Source organism: Bison bison, unplaced genomic scaffold, assembly GCF_000754665.1.
Source record: "Bison bison bison isolate TAMUID 2011002044 unplaced genomic scaffold, Bison_UMD1.0 scf7180017864167, whole genome shotgun sequence".
Taxonomy (NCBI): Eukaryota; Metazoa; Chordata; class Mammalia; order Artiodactyla; family Bovidae; genus Bison; species Bison bison.
The window spans coordinates 5310196-5329146 of NW_011494739.1; the positions used below are offsets into that span (position 1 = coordinate 5310196).

At 47.6% G+C, this 18951-nt stretch overlaps 1 protein-coding gene across 1 annotated transcript in view; it reads left to right on the plus strand.

Moving 5' to 3' along the window:
* ZNF831 (zinc finger protein 831) overlaps nucleotides 1–18951 on the plus strand; it is a 93006-nt gene that overhangs the window by 21183 nt on the left and 52872 nt on the right. The window contains exons 3-5 of the mRNA XM_010841907.1: nucleotides 7–1779; nucleotides 2878–3017; nucleotides 15236–15387. Coding sequence (XP_010840209.1) covers nucleotides 7–1779; nucleotides 2878–3017; nucleotides 15236–15387 — 2065 coding nt within the window. The remainder of the gene's footprint in view (nucleotides 1–6; nucleotides 1780–2877; nucleotides 3018–15235; nucleotides 15388–18951) is intronic.

An 18951-nucleotide genomic window follows, 5' to 3' on the forward strand; every position in this document is an offset into this window, starting at 1 on the left:
GGCCAGGCAGCTGCTAAGAAACGCGGCCAGAGGAAACTGAAGATGTTCTCACAGGAGAAGTGGCAAGTGTATGGGAAGGACACGTTCAAGAGCATCTACCAGAGAGCGAAAGCCAGTCACCGTGGAGGCAGGAAGGCTACCGAGGTGACAGTGGGCGGTGGGGCAGCGCTGGAGCGTCCTCTCCAGCAAGAGGCCTCGGGTGGTGGGGACACTGTTGTGGGGGCCAAGCCAGGGCCGTGGGCAAGTCCACCAGTCCTGGCAGGCCTCTTGGTGACTGAGCCCCATAAGCAGAGGGAGACAGTGGCTGGAACAGGAGGCCCTGACCAGCTGGGCTCTAACAGGGCCGTCTCACCCCCAACCCTCAGCAGTGGAGAAGCCCTCTGTTTGGACAGCAAGAGCCCTCTGCTTCCTCCACATGAGGGCCCGGAGCTGGAGTGTCAGCAGTTCCCAGCATCTGGTCCCCCCAAAGGGGGTGACCTAGAGGCTCCCAGGCCAGACTCCAAGCTGGAAGGTGGCACCTGCGGTGGTGAGGGCACCAAGGAAACCTGTCAGCAGGCCCATGTGGTCCCGAGAGGGCCTGGTGGGAGCTCAGGAGACCCCAAGGCCCTGGAGGACAAGCTCCCCTCAGAGAGGAAGAAGCTGAAGGTGGAGGAGCTAAGCTGCCAGGAGCTCCTGGGAGCAGGAGGAGAGATTCCTGGTGGCCCCATGCAGACTGCCTCACCACCACCTCAGAACCAGGACACTGACCCTGGGGAAAAGCCAGGGGGGCTGCCTGGAAGTGGCAACTCCACAGAGAGTGTCATATCTGGGGCCCTGAGGTGGGAGGGTCCTCAAGACACGGAGCCTCCACCACGTCCCCCTGGGTGTCCCTCCCAACTGGCCTCCCACCCTCCGGCTCCTCACACCCTCACTGACTCGGTGGACATGGTCTTTCCTCCCCAGTACCTCCTCAGGTTTCCCCAGAGAGACACCCGCCCCCTGTCACCTCTCCCCCAGAAGCTGGACCAAGGCCAGGACTCTATCTGCAAGAGAAGGGGGCCTGAGGTACAGACATCCTTTGCTGAGTCAGGGCAGGGGGCCCTCCTGCCTCCCTGTCCTATCTCAGGCCAGGCCCCAGCTGGAGAAGACAGCTGCTGGAAATACCCCAGCTGGTCCAGGTCATGTGACCAGAGAAAGGGGCTACAGAGAGAGGAGAGGGGCGGCTTGAATGCTGGTATACCAATAGCCAGGGCCCTCAAGGGGTCAGCCTCCTTCTTGCCTGCCTCAATGTGTGAATCCTGGAGGAGTGGGACCCATGACACCCAAGAAATCTCCAGGAGCAACACTGTGGCAAGGGCCGGGCCCTCTGGGGGTGTCCTCAATTCCTGGGAACCCACTGGAGAGCTGGGGGCACCTTCTGAGAGTGCTACTCAAGCCCCTTCTTCAGGGTGTCTAGCCTGCTGCTCCCACCAGGCTGGCTCCTCTCTCTCGGCCAGCATGGCCCCCCACTGGCCTGAGTTGGCCTTGCGCACCAATGCAGAACCTGCCAGGAGCTGCGGGGTCCAGGGCTCTTTTCCATCGCTGAGGGCCGAGCCCCGGCTCACGTGGTGTTGCCTGAGCCGCAGCCTCCCCCTGCCAATGGAGCAGAAGGAGAAGGATGCTTCTGTGTACCTGGGCTTACATTTGCCTGGAGGTGGCCTCCAGGGTGAGGGTCCGGACGCCTGGCTGGTGAGCAAAACAGTGTCTGGAGCATGGACCAGGATACGCCCTGGAGATGGAGGGCAGATGCAGATGTCGAAGGTAATACCAGCTTTGCCCCAGGGCCCTGGGAGCCGAGGGAGGAAGTTTGGCAGGCAGGACTTGTGATAATGGAGAGAAAGTGTGAGGCCGTCTGGTAGAGCCTCTGCTGTCCTGTAGAATGTCTTCTCAGCCCACTTCCAAGGGAGTGAATAGAGGCCCCAAGAGTAAAATAAAATGAAAGAAAATCATGAAAAAAAGAAGTTTCAAAGGAAAGTATAACTGTACCTACCACTCTGGGTGAGATCTTTTTCATAACAGGACATAAACTTTGACTAGGAGCTTCCTGGTAGCAGAGGCAAAAAGTAAAAATGAAATGCTGCTCAGGGGAGCTCCCTGGGTAGTCAACAATTATAAATCAGAAACCCTTACTGAGAGACAGACACCAGGAAAAAACTCTTCAAAAGAGAGCATTATCATTCCAGGGATTCCAGAAAAATAGTTGCTATAATCAGATTCGACTGATTCCTGAGTTTCCTGGGAGCAGTGGCAGAAAGGTTAAGGAGCTGAGTGCTCTAGAGGGTTGATTAATCCTTGGTGATTAAAAAGGCTTAGAGTCCCACCATTAGAGGGACCCCATGCACCTGGATTGTATCATCAAGGATCCTGTCCCACCCTCGGATGTCTTGGGCCAGCGTGACTGAAGAGGGTCCTGTAGCCTCTGTTCTAATTTAATCGTGTGGAACAACAGGGCCTGGGTCCCTGTAAGCAGAGCTTACAGGCTGCTCTCCCTGGTAGTACTGTCTTCATCCCAAGAGTGGTGGGTTAGGAAAGATTGTGTTGGGCCTGAGAAAGGGGGAATCTAAAACCCAAGTTAGCCTCCTTCCTCCAAAAGGCAATCAGTTACTGGGAGTGGATTTTGCTGAAGGAGGGCAAGGAGACAGCCATGGTATCACCAAAGGTCAGGGCTTTCCTCTGTGGATCCAGCCCAGGCAGGTTCCAGAAGATTCTGCCCAGGAATGCACAGACCAGTTAGCAAGGCAGTATTTTGATGCCTGATTTCTCCGGGCAGGCGTCCTGTCTGCAGTGGGAGACCCCTCTGTGTTGTTCCCACCACAAGGGCTGTGAGCAATATGACGCCAGTATCACTGGTATTTTCAGCTCTCTGACCCAACAGCCCGAGGGATGCTGTCCCGGGACCGGGTGTCTGAGCCAGAGTGGAAGAAACGACGGTCTCGTAGAAGAGCGAAGATGCCTCGTGGGAGCAGCAGGTGGAAACATCTGAGCACCCACTCTAAAAGGTAGGGCGTGTGGCCTCCTCTGTCACTTCCCCATGTGACGCTGTAACTGCAAACTGCAATTTCAATAAACCTGCAAAGAAAACTTCACCAGGGATTCAAAAGGCATCTCTGTGCCCAGAGAGAAAGGGAGAGAGAGCGAGAAAGAGAAACAGAGAGAGAGAGTCCTGTTTAGGAACTGGGGTCTAGAGTTTCATGGTTGTAAGACTCAAATGTTTCCCCATCAGTCTACTAGCTCTGTGTTTTTCAATGGTGCCCTTTTTAAGGCCAGGCATCCAGCAAATATTTGAAACAACTGAGTGGAAAACACATCCATCCAGTGTAAGTCCTGAAGAGAGAGCATGTTAATTATTTACAGGTTTTATTGCTTTTTTAATTATGCAAGTGATGCATGTCCTTTGCAGAAAAATTAGAAAATGCACATGAACAAGGAGAAGATAATAAAATATCTTAGTGATCTCACCATTCAGAGACAATCACATTGAGGTGTGTGCCCTTCTAGACTTTTCTCTGTGATCTGAGTGCATATGTAAACTCCCAACTGCAAATGAGGCGGGGGGTAGGGGCAGGTGGATTTTAACACTCCTCTTTTAGCATGTCATTCTGATTGTCTTGCCCCTTTGCTCAAAACCCTTCACATTGCCCACTGTGTGCAAGTTACAAACCAAATTCTTTAATCAGCACCACGACTCAGCTGCTAAACAGCAACGCTGCCCTGCACCCGCGGCAAGGTTTTTCTGTCCCGTTTTCCCACGGTTGTTCCCTTCCCCCTCAGTGTGACTTGTGGTCCCAGTCCTCATCCATTCTCCATTTGACACTCTGAACCCAGATCCCTGAGGCTCTCTTGCACCTCCACACCACACCTCGCCCCCCCAACGATGTCTCCTTCCAGGAATGCTTGGCCTTCTCCTCCTCTTGTAGGTGTTTGATCCAGACCTAGGTGCTCATCAGGAGGCCACGCAAATCCCTAATGCTTGCCTACAACTACTCAGAGTCTCCGTGGCTGAAGATGACAAACCCTCTTTTGAGTCCCCTGCCCTTGTTTTACATGTCTGCCAGGACCACGTTTCCAGAGCTGGCATCACTGAGGGTTTACTGTGTGCCAGGCTCCCCATTTTTCTCACGAGGACACTGTGACCCCCAGAGGGATTGGGCAGCCTCCGCAGGGACCCAGATCTGAACCAGCAAGCCTTCTTCCAGTGCTTGTGTGTGGAACGGCAGCTTGCCCTGGTGTTCCCAGCCCATAACAGACAGGAAAGTCACATAGGGTTTTCTGTAGATTTTTTGTGATGCTGTGTCAAATTCAGTGGGTCCGAGTGCTATCCAAGAGTCTGTATTTTTTTTTTTTAATTTTTGCTAATTCTATTTTAAAAATTTTTAATTAATTTTTTCTTTGTTTTTAATTGAAGGATAATTACAATGCTAATTCTATTAAAATTTTTTTTTAAATTATGAAAATGTAACACATTTACAGGAGACTTGGAAAATGCAGAACAAAGTTACATAGTTTCATGATATATTATTTTTTTAAGTAGATAAAATTTTTAGTTGGATTTTCAATACCAAACTCTCAAAAATTAATAGAGTAAATATACAGAGAAGTAGAAAGATAGAGTAGACCTGAAAAGCATTATGAACCAATTCAACATAATTGAGATCTATACAATTTTCATACAACAGTAGCATTACAAATTCTATTCAAGTTCCTATAGACTGTAAAGTAGGGGACACTGGAACATATCCAGGGACATAAGACCAGATACAAAAATTTCATGATCTAAAAGTATTGAAATCATATAGAGTCTGTTCTCATCACTGTTAAATTATGTTAGTGATCAATATCAAAACATATTTTGGGATAGGCTACCCACTCCAGTATTCTGGCCTGGAGAAATCTATAGACTGTATAGTCCATGGGGTCGCAAAGAGTCGGACACGACTGAGTGATTTCACTTCACTTTCACATATTTTCAAGTGCAATATGACATTTATTGAGAGAGATTTTTGGAGAGTCTGTACTTCTAACATGCTCCTCAGTGATGCTGAGGATGCTGGTCCAGAGTGGGCTTGGAGAGCAATGCTACATCACCTTGACCACAGCCCAGGAGCACTGGTGTGTGGCTTTGCTCCCACATATCAAGCTACACACTACACTACATCTAAGTGACAATAATCACATAAATCTCCAGACCTCAGTCAGGGTCCCAGGAGATGTGAGGAGGGCCACAAGGCTGGGGGTGCCTCGTTTATAGCTTTCTGTTCCCAACACTTGAACTAGACTGGTTGAACACACGTTCATCACGATCACGTCCGCAAAGTCTCTCTAGCCGTGGAAGGTAACATATGCACAGGTTCTGGGGATTAGGATAGGACCATCTCTGCAGGGGTGAGTGGGTATTAATCTGCCTACCACACGCTCTGTCTCCATCTATCCCCTAGATGTGAATGACTATATTATAGGATGTGTGTATCCATTTATATATCCATCTACCCACTCACATATGTATGTATGTTTGCGTATCTATATCTACCTATCTATCAATATCTATCCATCCATATACCTACCTACCTTGTCTATCTATCTATTGATATCTGTCTGTCCATCCATTCATTCATCCGTCTACCTTGTCTATCTATTTATCTATCTATCCATCCATCCACCTATCTATGCTGTCTATCTATCTATCAACCTGTGTGTTCTCTCCTTAAGAAAGAAGCCCATTTTTAAATTCATGCCCCCATTTTTACTCCATTTGTCTTTAATATTCTACAGGAAATGAAATACTGTGGCAGAGATTCCCCTATGGGTCTCAGCTCACAGAGTATTGTGAAACTCATGTATCAGCATATTCTCTCTCTCTCTCTCTCTCTCTTTGCTGTGCTGCATGGTTTGCGGGATGCACTGGAGAAGGAAATGGCAACCCACTCCAGTATTCTTGCCTGGAGAATCCCAGGGACGGGGGAGCCTGGTGGGCTGCCGTCTGTGGGGTCGCACAGAGTTGTATACGACTGAAGCGACTTAGCAGCAGCAACAGCATCTCCCCGACCAGAGATTGAACCTGGGCCCTTGGCAGTGAGTGTGGAGTCCTCACCACTGGACTGCCAAGGAATTCCCATCTTTTTCTCTTTTTTTTGAAAAAATAAAAATAAAGAAAAATACAGAAAAGTTTAGAAAATCTATAACAGATTCATGAGTGCTGATCCAGAATTAACAGATGTTAACATTTTATCATATTTGCTTCAGAGCCTTAAAAAAATAAAACAAATAAAATATTACTTTATGTAGTATTTAAATATTACATAAAATAAAGGAAATAGAACAAAAAGATAATTATGTAGCTTTATATGTTTGGTGCTATTTCCATCCATGTGTTCATACCTTATAATCAATGTATCCACTAATATATAAATTGTTTAGTATCTTTAAAATATATGTGTATATTAATATATATATCACATTGAATTTATCATCTTGCAGTTTGATGTTTAAACTCCATATTGTGTTTTTGAAGATATAGCCATGTTGATACATTCAGATAAAACTCCTTCATCTTAATTGCTATAGAGTATTCTATCCCGTGAGAGTTACACATTGCATTTTCCATTCCCCTATTTATGGACATTTAAATTGTTTTCAGTTTTTTGTGTATGTGTTAACTTTGCCATGAACATGCTTATGTGTGCCTCCTTAAACACAATGTGAGAGGCTTTCTAAGAAATATACCTTAAAGTGGAATTACTGGGTTATAAGATAATCACACTTTCAACTTGACAATGTGAGAGTTTGCACGCTCCCATATTCTTACTAATGTTTGTCAGGAGCAGACTTTTCATGTTTTGCCGACCCAGAATGTGTAGGATTGTGTATATATCCTAGAATTGCATATATCCTTTGCCTGTCATACATAACTACAGGTACTTCCCAAGTCTGTTATCTGATGTTTAAGCCCATGCATTTCTATTTACCCACGAAATTGTAAACATCCTGCCTCTTCATTGCCTTTGGCATGTCAAGTCTTTATTCTGGGATTATTTTCTTCTGTCTGAAGCATATTCCTGGGAACTTCCTTTAGAGAAGAAAAATTTCACTTTTTATGAGTCTGAAAATGCATTTATTTCATCCTTGTTGTTGAAATATATTTTTGCTGTGTCTCCAGTCTTAATTTCACTGTTATTTCCTCCTAATCCATCAAAGCTCCTACTGCATCATCATTTAGTTTCCGTTTTATGGAGAGAAGTCAGCGATTCATCTGCTCATCTGTCTTTTGAAGGTCTTTTTTCTCTGGCTACTTTTAAAGATCTTCTTTAATCTTTGGTGTTTCATACTTTTACTTTGATGTCTCCAGATGCACGTCACTTTAAATTATCCCATTAGGAATCCCCTGGGCTTCTGGTATTTGTTTCCTTGTTTGACATTGCGTGTATGCAGCCTCAGTCGTGTCCAACTCTTCTGTCCGGGGGGGTTTCCCAGGCAAGAATACTGGAGTAGGTTGCCATGTCCTCCTCCAGGGGATCTTCCTGACCCAGAGACTGAACCCGCATCTCTTGTGTCTCCTGCATTGGCAGGCAGATTATTTACCAGCTGAGTCACCAGGGAAGCCAGTAAGCTGAGGTTTTGGGAACTTTGTGGTGGGTTTCTCCAGTAATTTGTTTTGCTTCTGCTAGGTACCTGGGAGCACCCATTGACAACTACTTTAAAGAAAATTCTTACTTGTAGTTTTTTCCATGTCCCAGGGTAATGTGAATTCAGATTGCAAACCCATGAGAAGATAGACTCAGTGTTATAAAATTAACAGGAGAGACTTTTGCCCTCTTTACTCAGTGATAAGATTGGAATTAAAAAAAAAGTTCTCTGGGCTGGTGTTGGGGGTAGGGTGTATTATTCTGAATTCACCGAGATATTGAGGATATAACCTCTGAGGTCTCAGCTTTACGCAGGACAAGAGGTTGGGCCTTCTGGCCACCTCTCACACAGGGTAGATTCTGGGTTTGAATTCTGCGCCCCACACTGCCCCACCAGACCATGAACACGGAACAACAGGCTCCTGTGGTTTGGCAAATGCCCTCAAAATGAAAACATTCTCACTTTTTTAGGTTTCTATTTTCACTTGGGTTTTGACTTTTAAATATATCTTACCTTCTAATCAGAACACCAGTACATTTAAATATAAGTTGTAAACATTTTCATATTTTAATCTGCATTTTTAGTTGGTTTCAGTATCAGGGTAAATAGGAAGGTAGGCAATCAGAGTAGCTAGCCCACTGTTCTGTGGAAATGGGCTTCTTATTTTTTAACCTTGTTTATGCTTCTCTGGCTTCCGTGGTAGCTCAGGCAGTGAAGAATCTGCTTGCAGTGCAGGAGACACAGGCAACACCGGTTTGATCCCTGGGTCGGGAAGATCTCCTGGAGGAGGGCGTGGCGACCCACTCCAGTACTCTTGCCTGGAGAATTCCATGGACAGAGGAGCCTGACAGGCTACAGTCTGTGGGGTCGCAGAGTTAGAAACAACCGAGTGACTAACACTTAACACTTGGACTTCTCTGATCATCAAGAAGTTGCATATTTTGATGTAGTCAGATGGAGCTCCCTTTTCCTTCATGGTTATGATTTTCTGATCTTGTCTAAGAAATTTTTCCTTACTGTCAGTCTCCCGGGGTCACAGATACACAATGATAGTCTCATATTCTTTCTTTATCTGTATTAACATAAAAGAAGGGTTTATTTTTATATTTACGTAGAAAACAATGGACCTTGGGTCAAGTTTAGCTCTTGACTTGTTTCTTTATACCCTTGTGAGGAAGGTATGGTTTCTACATTTAGAAAAATGCATATAGGCATATATGTATATATACACATATATTTGCATAAAAATATATAAATGTATACATATATGAGCTTCCTTTGTGGCTCAGACGGTAAAGAGTCTGCCTGCAATGTGGGAGACCCAGGTTCAACCCCTGGGTCGGGAAGATCCCCTGGAGAAGGAAGTGGCAACACACTCTTGCTTGGAAAATCCCGTGGATGGTGGAGCCTGGCAGGCTAAAGTCCATGGGGTTGCAAAGAGTCAGACACGACTGAGCAACTTCACTTTCACTTTCATATACATATATATAAATATGTATTTATGTATGTGTTAAGTTGCTTCAATCGTGTCAACTCTTTGTGACCCCATGGGGGGCCCAGGAAGTTCCTTTGTCCATGGAATTTTCAAGGCAAAAATACTGGAATGGTTTGCCATGCCCTCCTCCAGTGGGTCTTCCTGACCCAGGGATTGAACCTGCATTGGCAAGGAGATTCTTTACCACTAATGCCACCTGGGAAGCCCATAAATATATGTGTGTGTAATATATATACACACATAAAAATATGTGGTAGAGACTTTATATGGCTTGTAAAGTCTAAAATATTTATTATCTGGACCTTCACATAAAAGGCTTATAGACCCCTGGTCTAATCCACTTTTTTCACTTTTTTGCTGTATTTTAACTTCCTGTGTATACTTGGAATTTATTTCAGGGCCCTCTATTCTGTTTCACTCATCTCTCTGCTACCATCTCCAAATATGTAATGAAAATGGGTGTTTTCATTAATGAAAGTACAGGAGTTAAGGGAGAGGGATTAGAAAAGACAGGATCTGTCTTCAGAGTGGAAATGGGAAAATGTAAAAAGTTCATACTTGGACACCTAATTGCCCTGACGTTAACTAGTAGAGGTATAGAGATTCTGAGCGTCCACAGAAAATGTCTCAGCCGTGCCCAGAGCAGGCACTGGACCATGGAATTGGATCTTATTGATTAATTTGTAACTGTGTACAGTGCTATCTGAAGCATGAAACGCTCAGAGACTGGTTCTAGGAAGCTCCTGACAAATGAACAATGAATTGTGAAGCCCTGAGTGAATTGGGATGAACAAGGAGGAGATTGGAGGTTATGTGGGCAAAGGGCGCTTTGTAAACCCTAAAATGCCCGTTAATCACGGAAGCGGAGAACACAGGAGAAAACATTGAGGGCAGAATTCTCCTAATTGATGGTGTTTTTCCTTGTAAAGCGGAAGTCCGTGTGTCTGCTCACTTAGTCATGACATACTCTCCTCGTTCAATGAGATAACTCTGAAGTGAGCTGTAGGCAGAGAACTAGTGCTGAGGCTCTGTCATGCTCTCCACGGCACCAGAGCCCTGACTCCAGGTCCTGTGTGGTAAGGGCGCTGAGGATCTGCTGTGCCTTCCCACCATTTCTGTTTGCTTTATTACTCCTTGTAGGATTAAGGGAGGGTCACGTGGCAGACACGTATTCCTTTTCTGGGATCAGCACATATCAAACCTGCAAGTCTGCCACTTGGGATCTACCTTCCAAGACTTGCCTGATAGAAAGGGCGGTGGGAGTGGGGGTCAGGGTGGGGTTGGAGCAGGCAGGGTGTTCAGTGGCTTTCCACCAGCATCGAGATACATGACAGCCCTACCTGGCCCGCTTTCATGAGCCTCCCAGTGGACTCCAGAAAAGCTGATATCCATTGCACTCGTGGCCTTGGTCCCCTGGTCATCAGGGCCCCAGCTGATGCTGACCCAGAGCAAGAAGGCTTCTTTCTGATTGGTCTTTCACGAGGTCTATCAATGAAGATACTGTGCTAATCTTACATAAGTTATGTTGGCTCTTAAAGGAAGACCTACAGAGAGAGACCAAGAGAGCAGAGGGTGTGTCAGGTATGAGTTGGATTTAAAATCTGGCCCTTAAATAGCCGACTCAATGACATGAGTTTGAGCAAAAGGACAGGGAAGCCTGGAGTGCTGCAGTCCGTGGGGGTCACAGAGTCCAGACACGACTAAAGCAACTTAGCATGCACATGCATATTTGAGGAGGTTTGGTAAATGCACCTGAGTGCCGCTGGGGGAAATAGGTGGGCAGGATTCAGAGGAGGAGGAGCAGGGATGACCCTGGAATCTTGCATCTGAGGTTGGGCTCCCCAGAAGCAGGGCCTGAGATGGGGATGTTGGTACAAGTGGTTCACCTAGGGAGGGTTCTCAGGAGGCTCGTGAGGGGTGAGGGAAGCAGGCCAGGCGAGGGAAGAACTCAGAAGAGATGTGGGGTTGGATGTCCAGTCGTGCTTGACCCCACAGGAGCTCTAGAGTGCGACATGTGTCACAGAGATTGTCCTGCTCTGAAGCAAAAAGACTGGGGTCTCACACCCGGTGACAATGGCTCAGGGCCCTTCCTGGGGGTGTGCACACTCCTCCAGGCCTTCCAGGCAAGTCGGTTCCCACTGGCCAAGGGCCACCCTCTTGAGAAGGTGGTAAGAGTGCATCCCTAGCAGCTGGCACTCCAACAGCTGACATGGGCGAGTAGCCAAGGTGGAGGCAGTAGCTGAGGCACTCGTGGTATCTGCTGGAGCATGAGGGGTCTCGCAGGACAGTGATGGTGAGCTTGCAGTCCTGCCCCATCCTGGCTGTGCATCCCAGGGGGATGCTGCTCTAGGAGGGGCACTCGAACAATGTTCTGGAGAACCCAGGAGAGAAAGAAATTGAGCTTTCCCACGATTAAACAAAATTTGCTTTGAAGATAATGCCAAAGTCCACTTGGGCTCCCCGCCAGGGCCAAAAGGGTCTAGATTCCACTGCAGTGAGACCCGAGTCCAGAGGCTGCAGCTCTCCTGGCAGTCTCCTAGTTATTTCCATCAAATGCAGTTCTTCGCTTTTGTCCATTTTCCAAAAGCAGACCTCCCTGCAGTTCAAACTGTGTCATTCTTAACATCTGTGAGCTCGTGTCAATTACCCGCTGACTGGAGACAAAGGTGACCCACGGCACACAGATGAGGAAGGTTCCCGCATCCCCACACCATCCTTCCTGCCTTTGTCTCTGTACTTAGAAGTCACTCTCCCCCAGGCCTGCAGCAGCACTGGCTGGTCTGACGGGTTTATGATTAGCAGAACAGCAGCCCTGTGGCTCTTCACCTGGGCTCAGATCACACTTTCAGGATCCTGAGGTCTTGACAAACAGGGACGGGCTGCTTCAAAGAACCAGGCAGGCACCCATGGGGAGTGACAGCTCCTGCCCAGGGCCAGGGAGGCAGGAGTGCTCGCAAGTGGAGCCTCTTCCAAACACGAATAAGATGAAGAAAAAGTCACTTTGTCCTTGTTGCTGCCGTGAAAATCAGCGCCCAGGAGGATACGGCACTCTGCAGATCTTATTTAAAATTCTGCCAATGGCCCTGGTGATGAGGGGACTGCGGCTGGATGTTGGCAACAGCTCAGACAAGTGAGAAAGAAAAATCGCCAAGCAGGTTGCCTTACCTTCCTCTGCAACCAGGTGGTTCTTAGCATCATGGTGGGAACAGAATTCTTGTAAACTGAGCCTTGGGAAGGGAGACCTTGTAGCTTGACCAGGCAGCTAGAAGTGGTGCAGATTTCTTTTCAATGGTCTGACCACCAATAATGGTCAAAATGGTGCAGGGACCTGAGTCAAGAGTCCGGTAGCAACTGGCTACAGGGTTGAGAGTCAGGGTACGTGACAGGTGTTTGGTCTGTCTTTCAGTTCCTTCACCTGCCATTAGGGGGTGCTAGACTAGCTTGCTGGTCTGCTTTGGGCTGCACATTCCTTACTGGTAAAACATTTTTAGCCTGAACCCAAGAAATGCATGGAGAAGGAAATGGCAACCACTCCAGTATTCTTGCCTGGAGAATCCAGGGACAGAGGAGCCTGGTGGGCTGCCGTCTATGGGGTCGCACAGAGTCGGACACTACTGAAGTGACTTAACAGTAGCAGCAGCAAGAATGCATAACTGTTTATTTACCAGAGAAGGAAATGGCAATCCGTCCAGCACTCTTGCCTGGAAAATCCCATAGACGGAGGAGCCTGATAGGCTACAGTCCATGGGGTTGCAAAGAGTCAGACACGACTGAGCGACTTCACTTTCACTTTCATACATATGTTCTACTCCCCTAAAGTATTATGTACATTATAAAGGGCATGCAACAATAGATGTAAGAAACTCCAGGTGAAAATAACTGTAGACAGAAGCTCAGTATTTAAAAAAAATTGTTGAAGTAGTGTTGATTTATAGTGGTGTGTTAATTGCTGCTGCACAGCAAATTGAATCAGTTTATATACATAGGCCTTTGCGGCTCAGCAATAAAAATTTGCCTGCGATGCAGGAGATGTGGGTTCAATATGTGCATGGGGAAGATCCTCTGGAGAAAGAGATGGCAAAACCCACACTAGTATTCTTGTCTGGGAAATCCCATGAACAGAGGAGCCTGGCAGGCTAAGTCCTTGGGGTGGCAAAAGGAGTTGGGCATGACTTAGCAACCAAACAACAACTGTATACATTGTTTGTTATATTCTTCTCCAGTATGGTTTATCACAGGATACTGAATATAGCTCCTCGTGCTCTTCAGTCCCACCTTGTTGTTTATCCATCCTACCTATAATCGTTTGCATCTGCCAATTCCAGACTCCCACACCCACCCTAACTCTTGGCAACCGCAAATCTCTTCTCTCTGTCTGTGAATCTGTTTCATAGATAAGTTTCCATTTGTGTCATATTTTAGATTCTACATGTAAGTGATATCACATGGTATTTGTCTTTCTCTTTATGGCTTACTTTACTTAGTATGATATTTCCTAGGTTCATCTATGTCCCTGCAATGGCATTCTTTTATTCTTTTTTTACAGCTGAGTAGTATTCCATTTGGAGAAGGAAATGGCAACCCACTCCAGTGTTCTTGCCTGGAGAATCCCATGGATGGAGAAGCAGTCCATGGGGTCGCACAGAATCGGACACGACTGAAGCGACTTAGCAGCAGCAGTATTCCATTATATATATAAACCCACACCACATCTTTTTTTATCCCCTTAATCTGTTGATAGATATTGAGGTTGTTTCCATGTCTCGAGTATTGTGAATAATGCTGCTAAGAACACAGAGGTGCACGTATCTCTTCAAATTATGGTTTCATCTGGATATATGCCTAGGAATGGGATTGCTGGATCATATAGTAGCTCTATTTTTAGTTTTTTTTTATGGAATCTCCACACTGTTTTCTATAGTGGCTGCACCAATATACATTTCCACCAACAGTGCAGGACGGTTCCCTTTTCTCCACATCCTCTCCAGCATTTGTTATTTGTAGACTTTTTAATCAGGGCTGTTCTGACTGGTGTGAGGTGGTACTTCATTGCAGTTTTGATTTGGTTTTCTCTAATAGTTAGCAATGTTGAGAAGCTCAGTATTTTCTTTCTCTGCCTTTGTTACACACCTCCCCCTCCCCTGGGTTGTGAAGGCTCTGTTTTGGAGGTTAGACCTGATGACCTGGAAGGGCTTCTCTATGTGGAATGTCTGTGCTGCCCAGTTTTTTCAGTGGAGACCCTTTGGACCCAACCAGTCCAATAATGGTAGCTACTAGTCACTTGTCGGAGAAGGCAGTGGCACCCCACTCCAGTACTCTTGCCTGGGAAATCCCATGGACGGAGGAGCCTGGTGGGCTGCAGTCCATGGGGTCGCTAAGAGTTGGATATGACTGAGCGACTTCACTTTCACTTTTCACTTTCATGCATTGGAGAAGGAAATGACAACCCACTCCAGTGTTCTTGCCTGGAGAATCCCAGGGACGGCGGAGCCTGGTGGGCTGCAGTCTATGGGGTCACACAGAGTCGGACACGACTGAAGTGACTTAGCAGCAGCAGTCACTTGTGGCTCTTTAAACCCATTAAAATGAAATTGACCAGAAAGCTCAGTTCCTCAGACATATGAACTACATTTCAGTCACTACAGAGATGCCTATGGTTACTGGCTACCATGTTGGTCAATGCAGAGTATAGAAGGCTTTCATTACTGTATAAAGTTCCACTGGACAGCCTGTCACATAAGTAGTCATGGTCATATAATTCAGTGTTTAATTACAGCAACTGACCTTGAGTAAGCCCTGCTGTGTGCTAGGTGGTGTGGGAAGCATTTTCCAGGTGCTGTCTCATTTCATGCTCACAAGAGCCCCCTGAGTTGTGCCCTGTGGTCATTCTCACATCCTGGCAGGAGAATGAGGACTGGAAGGAAGAGGGGTTCCCGAGAGCTGACGAGCTGCCTGGACCTCATGCCCTTTGTGTTCTCCCAGACTCCACATGGGGACCTGGACTTTTCTCTCTGGGCATCCTGTTTGGAATTTCCATGCCCACGAACTCCAGGGCACAGGCTTTCCACGGTGTTCATGCCGCCTGTGCTTCTTGTTCCCCAGGTACAGAGGGAATTTCTTGCAGAGCCGTGTCCAGCTGAGAGTCACTAGACTACGGAAACCACACTGGGTTCTGAGAAAAGATGGCCACCCACCCCGAGCCAAGGGGCCGGACCCATGCAGGACCCAAGGGCAGGCTTCTTCAGAGATGGCAGGTAAGACTTGTTCTCCGTGGAGATGGATCCAAACTGGGCACCTGGGAACATGCTGCTGGGAACGTGAAATGCTGCTGGGAATGTGAAATGAGCAGAGGCAACTGTCCTTGCTGTCTGAAGCCTGACATCCAGCAAGGGTATTGATGGCTTATGGGGTGATGACAGAAGTGTTACCTCTGTGGGGTGGTCAAGACCCTAAACTGGGTGGGGATATTGGGAATTGAATATTGAGATGCAACAAACATCCTTGAGTATGGAGGGCCTGAGTCAGAACTCTGGGTGCCTCCACCTTCCCCCCATCTTCTTCTCTGAAGAAGCTCACTGGCCTCTTCCTGCAGGGCCACTGTGAGGCTAAATAGGTCAATGGATGGGCTTTCGAGTGAACGTGAAATAAAAGTAGCAGGAGGAGTTGTAATGAGACAGCGGCTGGGAACATTGCTTCCATGGGGCTTACAAAAGGGGCTCTTCGTGATGCTCGGAAGTAAACAAAGGATGAACTAATGGAGACTGCTTCCTGGAAATGGGCTATTTTAAGTTGCAATCACTGGGCAAATCAATTAACTTCTCTGGACTGCAGTTTCCCCTCCTTCCTCCCTCCACTGGGCATTCGTGAGCCCAGCCTTAGCCTTGTGGACAGTGTTTTGATAGAGTCAGACCAAGACCTTGTGTGAGAAGGTGGTGGGGTCCCATATGGCCAGTGGTGACTGAATTAACTGTCTTTTGTGGCTGATTGTTGTCCATTTGGCTCAAGGGCTGACCCTGGGTTCTGCCTGCTGGTGGGGACAGTTGGTTAGGGTCCCCTCCTCTCAGTCTCTGCGAAGCCCCACCACCCCCTCAGGAAGATAGTGCTTCCACGCTGCCCCTTGAGCCCTCGCCACCCCCTCTCCTTGCAATCCCCGTGCCCTCTCTTAGGCAAGGATGAGGACTCGTTTTTTTCCCTTAATGAGAGTTTAAGTCAAAGTAGGTATTTGCTCCAATGGATGACCAGTTGTAGAAGGAAAAGCACTGTCTTCTGATGGAACATCAAGGGTTAAGACTTTGGTGGGCAGCAGGCTAGACAAAAACGCAATCAGGGGACCGGGCTTTGCCCTTTCTTCATTTTCTGTGACTCCTCACGTTGAACTCCATTACTTGCCTCCTTCTCAAGGAGATACAATCCAGGAACCTGCCCATTAGGGTGTGCTTGGGTGATACCACTCCCAAGAAAGCCCAAAAGAACCCACCAGAATTCTACCAGTTGCCCCAAATGGCAGTGCTTTCCCACCAGCTCTTTTCCCAGCACCATAGAGAGCTGAATCAAGCTGATCCTGGAAACTCACATCAGCTACCATGTTTCTATTCCTAAGCTCCATGCAGAACTGAAAAGGAGAAGACAGTGCCTGCCCTTGATAAATGAGGTACAGGGTAAAGACAGACAGACAGACAGGCTCTCTGTCCATCCTTTGCTTCAATCATGTGGGGAGTGACCCTGGAAGTCAGCGAGCTCCCTCCTGGGAACCTTCTATCTGTAGAGAGGACGCTGATAGAGGTCTTACCCCCACAGTGGCTCAGGGTGAGGGTCGAGCAAGGTCGTGTACAGCAAGGAACTTTCAGACTCTAAAGTAGATGAGAAATGTTGATTCTTAGCTCTGGAGCATAATAAGCGTACGTGTGTAAGGTCTGCAGCTTCCCAGGTGGCTTGGTGGTAAAGAATCCACCTGCCAATGCAGGAGACACGGGTACAATCCCTGGGTGAGGGAAGATCCCCTGGAGGAGGAAATGGCTACCCATTCCGGTATTCCTGCCTGGAAATCCCATGGGCAGAGGAGCCTGGCGGGCTATAGTCCATGGGGTCGCAGAGAGTTGGACACGACTGAAGGACTGAGCACGCACACATGTGTAAGGTCCGGCATATGCTGAGTGCTGAGAGCATGTGGGGTGTGTGGCACTCAGTGTCCCTGTTGTTTAGTGAAGGATGAGGTCAGTGTTTCAGGGAGGAGCCCAAGGGGGAGATTTCTCAGCAGAGATATGGCTTCTTCTGGATGTTCAGACGTAGGGGGAATAGAACAGATGCTCTCTGGATTGGTAAATTGCTTTGGGCTGTGGAAGAAATTGCCACAAACGCGGTGGTTTAAAATAACAACAATGTATTATCTCTCAGTTCTGGATGCCAGAAGCTACCAATCTCTCTAGAGCCTCCAGGAGGGGATCCTACCCAGCCTCCCAGTTTCTGGGGGCGCCAGGTATCCTTGGCTTGTGATTGCACCTCTCCAGTCTCTGCTTTCATCTGCACACAGCTTCTCTCCTGTGTTTCTGTGGGTCAAATGTTCTCCTGTCTTTCTCTTATAAGGACGCTTGCCATTGGACTAAGGGCTCACCCTAAATCCGGGATGATCTTACCTTGAGACTCATAATTTAATTTCACGTGCAAAGATGTTTTCCCAAGTAAGGTCACAGTCACAGGTTCTGTGGGTTTAGGACTTGGATATATATGTTTTGGAGGGATAGGCACAATTCAATCACGAACCACCTCAACAATTTTCCCCCGGTCTGAGAACCAATAGAAGGGACCTCAAAATGTGTTTCTAAGTGGAAAAGACAGTGGCATGCATGGACACTCATCGTCTGTGCTCTCCTCGTGTGCAAATGGCTCTGGCAGAAAGTTCTCTATAAACCTAAATCAATATGTATTCGTTAAAACAGGATCATGCAGCCCACCTCCCAGTAGGACATATTCACACGTGCAGGCATGTGGTCCAAGTGAGCTTCAATCCTGAGACCGGTGTGCTGGGTCAGGGGGCCCCCTTAGCTTCTCTTTGGGAGAAAGACCTGCTGGCAGTCTGGATGAGGGCAGGCAGGGCTCCACATGTGGTTGAAATGCAGTCACCACCTGTCGGTCCAGCCCTTTGCTCTGCCTGGGGAACTGTCAGCCCAAAGCAGGGAGCTCTTCTGTCCTCCCAAGAGGGTGGGGGCATCTTCCATACGTCCTCCAATGGAGGCGGTCGCTTCTTCCTAAGATGCACGTGTACCCCCTGTGCTCATGGTGACCCAGGGGCCTCAGTACTAGTGGAGAGACCAGCTGGAAAGTCTCTGACCTTTCATGGTCCTCCTCATCCTGTCTTCCCTTCAAAAGCTTCTCTCGACCTCAGGGACCAGCCCTGCTACTCCGTATTGAGAACATCACACTCAGTAGCTTTCTGATCTCAACACCAGCCTGTTCTACCAAAATCCAGGGAATGGGGGATAAAACCAGCCCCAAACAGAAAAGAAAAATCAGAAACAAAATCTAAATGTGGAGCTAAGATTGGGAGGCCATACGCAGTGCAAAGCCCACTGGGAACGTAGTCCCCTTCCACCCCCACCCCCATGTAGGTAATAATGTTGCAGCAGCAGAGCAAGTGGTAATAACAGATGACTGTGCTTTCGTGTTTGTTGTTGGAACAGTTAGTTGAGCCAGAGGTCTGGGTCACAGGTGCCCATTTTCAAAGGGCTTCCTCTCCCACGATTACGAAGCACGTGGAATGTGTCCATTAAGGGCAGTGGGAGTCTGTGGGGTGTGGCCCCAGGGAATATTAATCACCCCTC